Source organism: Sinocyclocheilus rhinocerous, unplaced genomic scaffold (assembly GCF_001515625.1).
Source record: "Sinocyclocheilus rhinocerous isolate Xijiao unplaced genomic scaffold, SAMN03320098_v1.1 scaffold1160, whole genome shotgun sequence".
Lineage (NCBI taxonomy): Eukaryota > Metazoa > Chordata > Actinopteri > Cypriniformes > Cyprinidae > Sinocyclocheilus > Sinocyclocheilus rhinocerous.
The window spans coordinates 537,194-541,668 of NW_015635060.1; the positions used below are offsets into that span (position 1 = coordinate 537,194).

Here is a 4,475-nt window from a genome sequence, read left to right on the forward strand (position 1 = left end):
TATATATAGTGCTTTAATTTTAATTTTAAACATTTTTATAATGAAATTAATTAATAAAGCTGTTTAAGAATATATAAAATCTTCCTTAACAAGAAAAAAAAATTACTCACATTTGACACAATACTCCTAAATCATGGACATTCCACGAGAAGTGTATGTCCTTTTATGAAGGCATAAAATATTCTGAAACAAACATTGATGCATTACCAAAGCAATGATGTATAGAGCGTAACACGCACACATCACAATGCTTATGTAAACCTACAGGGGTGAAATTTTATACAGGAATGGTTATTTTCTTTTACTGTCCAAGATTTACTATGTTTTACGTGTGTGTGGCAAGGACATGGTTGCCCTTTCAAATGATGTTACCAAATTATTCATCATCTATAGCCTGACCTATTCATCACCAAGCGCACATGCCATGAACATGTGGCTGTGGAAGAATTCAGTTACTCCAAATAAGCCACATCTCATCTCATCCAGCCATTTTTGCGCTACTTACGGGCTCTGATGAAATCATTCAGTGCAGTTCTGTTTGGAGTAGGTTTCCCCAAACATCAAATGCTTATGCAGCATAATGTAATCATCTCTCTGTATAAAATGCTGAATAGCACAGCTTGCTGATTTATACATGTGTAGTTCAATACACTTGTCTGTTAAGCTTTGCAGACCAGTAAGCAGAATTGATTAAATGTTGGTGTAGATTGTAAGAAAGCGTTTTTGCTCTTGGCATGAGAGCGGTTTACTGCTGAGCTGGGATTCTGGATATCTAAATGAGAGCCACGCAAACATATTTTATGACCATGTTTTTAACCTACGAATCTGAAGGAAGTCATTTAAAAATTGAAGGAAACATCAAAAAGTAGTGCTGCACTCTTAAAATTTAAAAACTACATTTCTATACTCATAAGAAGTGAGAAAGTATGATTTATTATATTGTGAACTCCATGCAGCTGTCCCTGATTAACTGTAACATGCTATGTTTTATGCACTAGAAAACTCCAATTCTTGATGCACAGTGCGATTTTATAGACCATTTCTCTCAGAGTGTGTGATCTTTGGAAAGGTAAAACTGGCAAGAGTGGCGGCCTCATCTTCATCTTATACCACTTACTATAAATATTATGCTAATATTGTGCTTCGCAACAGAACAAAATATGTTGTTCAAATAATATAGACACAAACATCACAACAAAGAATAGTAGAAGAGCATCACCAAAGACAACAAAAGGTATGACTTTTGTGACGACTAACACAGAGCTGTAGTGATGCTCAGTCTGGAGGAAATCAAGACAAATTAGGGCAAGTGCTGTTTTTTACACCTCTTGAGTCACTGTTGGTTGTGGTTTTTATGTTGCACTGCACTGTATCTCAATGGTTGGGAGTATGACCTTCATCTCTGGTGACTTTAGTTATAACAGACAAATAGAAAAATAACTTTTCAAAAAGTTAACATTTTATTTTTTTTTCTTGTCAGTAAGAACTAAAAGCAGATGATCTGTAGAATCACTCAAATTAGCAGTAAGGTCATGGGTTTGATTCCCAGGAAAAGCATGAACTGATAAAATGTATAAATTGAAATCAATTCAAGTCGCTTTGGATAAAAGCATCTATTAAATGCATGAACACAATGTAAACACAAGTCTGGAGATGTAAACGGAACATGTATTAAAAGGGGTTTTTGTATGATTTCTCTGTACAGTAAAACATTACAGGCATCATCACCCAGTGGCAGTTTCAATGCAGTAGCATCTAGGTTTGTATTGAAAAATTAATTGTATAATTTGAAAAGGTAATTCAAATGTGTGTTTGACACTGGTCTAATGAGAATCTGCAGATGTGACTCACAGAGACTGGCCTTGATAAATGTCTTGCATTAAGAAAAAGCAAGTGAGATTAAATTCTCTTCATGTTATAAGATGACCACATTGACCACAAGCCATGCCCTTGATTTGAGAATATAATGGTTAAGTCTTATAAATAAGTGTTGATATATGCTATAGATCTCTTTTAAAACTAATAGAAAAAATGTCACCAGTTTTAAAAAGCTGTAAATATAAAAAAAAAAAACTGTTAATTGTAAGATGCTTTTCAACTATAAGTGATATCATAATAATAAAATAATACCAAAATTACTCATATTTACTCATAAAGTAGTTTATCAAAAATATTTAAATATTTATACTATTTTATTATTATTCATAAGCCATAAAATACTTGGATTTTTGCTATAAAATACTGCAAAATGTTTTTATTAGTAAAAATGTGTTAATTTTTTAAGTACTAAGCAGATGTTAGTTCTTGAAGTAGCTTGGTATGCAGTATTAACATTATATCAGTAAACAAAAAGTAAGGTTACAAACTGTAAAATATGCAGGCTCAAAAAGGCCGTATCATACTGCTGAGTATCTGGCAACCAGAGCTGTCATTTATTTATTTTTAATCAAATTTATTTTTTTCACTGATGGATTTGCAATAACTGTTCCATACTAGTGGCACACAAATGTGTGTGTGTTTGCGCGCATGTTAACAATAACTGTATCAGTGTTTGTATTACAAGCATGTGTGCTCCAAGGCCACTCCCTGGACAAGTCTAAAGGGCAGAAGTGTTTGCAGAACAAATTCGCTATTAACAAGCTTTTTAATTTACCCAAAAAGAGCATAAGGAATACCCCATAGATGATAAAGTCAATGGTGAAATCTTGGCTCACTGACCTTTCCCTTGCTCTGGGTTCAGAGAGGAAGAGGCACGGCTTTATCAGTAGTTAAATTAATGATCAATCCTTGAAAACTCCCTGACTCTGCAAGACTATTCCTGGTTTAGCCGTTCTTCTCTCTTTATTCCTCATCTCAGATTCCTCCCGTCGCTGCATAATACACACACGCACGCACGCGCGCGCGCAATCACGTTCTGCAATTGCACAGGCATCCCAAAGCTCTGACTGCCACAAAACTTGCTCCTTCCCATATAAGCCACAAACCCTTGCCACATTTCACTCACTCTGTGTGCCAAAAAGCGAACGTCTCTGTTTTGTCTGCAGGCTAGCCAAGCCCAGAGCAGAAGCAGGAAAAAGTTGAGGTCTTAAGCATCTTTTCACCTCGCTCTCGGTGCCGTCTCAATCACTCTCTCCTTCTCTCTTCAGAGATTTTTAAGCACAGACAGAGGCTTTAACAGTAGCCCACATCACAGATGAATATAATCAGCTATTGTGTCCCCTACAGACAGACTGATGGGGTTGATGGATAAAGCCGGTGATGTAAATCTGCTCTTACCTGCTGTTGAAGCTTAAAGCTGGGAGGAGGAACAGGAAGTAAATGGCTCCGATGAATTTCATTGCTTTGTCTTGCTCTCATGCACTCGGCGTCTCTTTCCCCCTTTTTCTCTCGATCGCTCGCTTTTCCCTTCTCCCGTTCCCTCTCCCTCTCCTCTTGGCTCGCTCACCAGTTCTCTCTCTCTCTCTCTCTTTCTCTCTCTCTCTCTTTTAGTGGTGCACACGCGCGTTAACGCAGGCACACATGCCGCGGCAGACAGATGCAACGCTGCGAGCGGTCTGTGTATGTGAAAGTGCGGGGCTCCTCAGCTTCAAATAGCAGGGACGGGGAGACGGACGGATTTATTAATGGCCAGGAACCAAGGTGCAGGGGCGGGGGGATCCAGGATCCGGGGAGGAAGACTGGAAAATGATTTGAGGTGGTGAGGTGATGTCAGCATCAATACAGCCAGTGGCTCCCTGTCTTTCTCTTCTGCATTCCACGGCGAGATGAATACCTGCTGGTGTGTCCCACATGATATCCATCTGTCTGCGTTATTACCAGCAGCCTTGGGACGGGGCATGGCGATTATCTGGGCTCGAGGCGTGCAGGGTTACTCCACAAAGACTAAATTAATCAATTTTCGTGGAGATGGCAGGGTTCATTAGTTTGACATTTTGTTCTCTGTTGTCCGTCAAAGTAATTGATGAGACATTTCCCTGCTCACCGTCTCATATTGTGAGATTAAGAGGGTAAACCGATCATGATAAATTTAATAGTCGTGCAGTCGCTTCATCGTTACCTTTCCGCCGTTCCGCCGCATCTGATGTCTCCATCCGGCTTCTCAAACCAGTGTTCAGTTTCTGGACACAAGGTTACAAAACATCAAAGGTGTAATGAAAATATTAACATCAACATCAAAACAATTTATGAAATTTACCGTTGATTAATGAGGTGTACATTTACACTATCTATTTTCTGAATGCATGTTATGGAAAGATTAACTTTTTTTTCTTAAAATTTTCTCTTTTCTTCTACATTTTTAACTTCTTAAATCATTTCACCCAATAAACCCCACCCCTTTATTACAACCTACCGCAAACTTTTCAGTTTGGTAAATCCAGTCAACAACTGATGGATAGAAAAGTCTCACCATACATTTTTTTTTTCTTTTTCGATAATCCGTTTCACTTGTATGTGGCGATTTAGAAGAAAATATG

At 38.0% G+C, this 4,475-nt stretch overlaps 1 protein-coding gene across 4 annotated transcripts in view; it reads right to left on the reverse strand.

The window, feature by feature from the left end:
- The window catches only part of LOC107746562 (leucine zipper protein 2-like), a 114,085-nt gene extending 110,176 nt beyond the window's left edge, over positions 1–3,909 (reverse strand). Inside the window, exon 1 of one of the 4 annotated variants that reach the window (XM_016560824.1) lies at positions 3,277–3,909. In XM_016560824.1, coding sequence (XP_016416310.1) covers positions 3,277–3,338 — 62 coding nt within the window. In that variant the 5' untranslated portion in view covers positions 3,339–3,909. The remainder of the gene's footprint in view (positions 1–3,276) is intronic. The other 3 variants (XM_016560822.1, XM_016560821.1, XM_016560823.1) reach the window with 3 other exon arrangements.
- Positions 3,910–4,475: the final 566 nt, after the last annotated feature.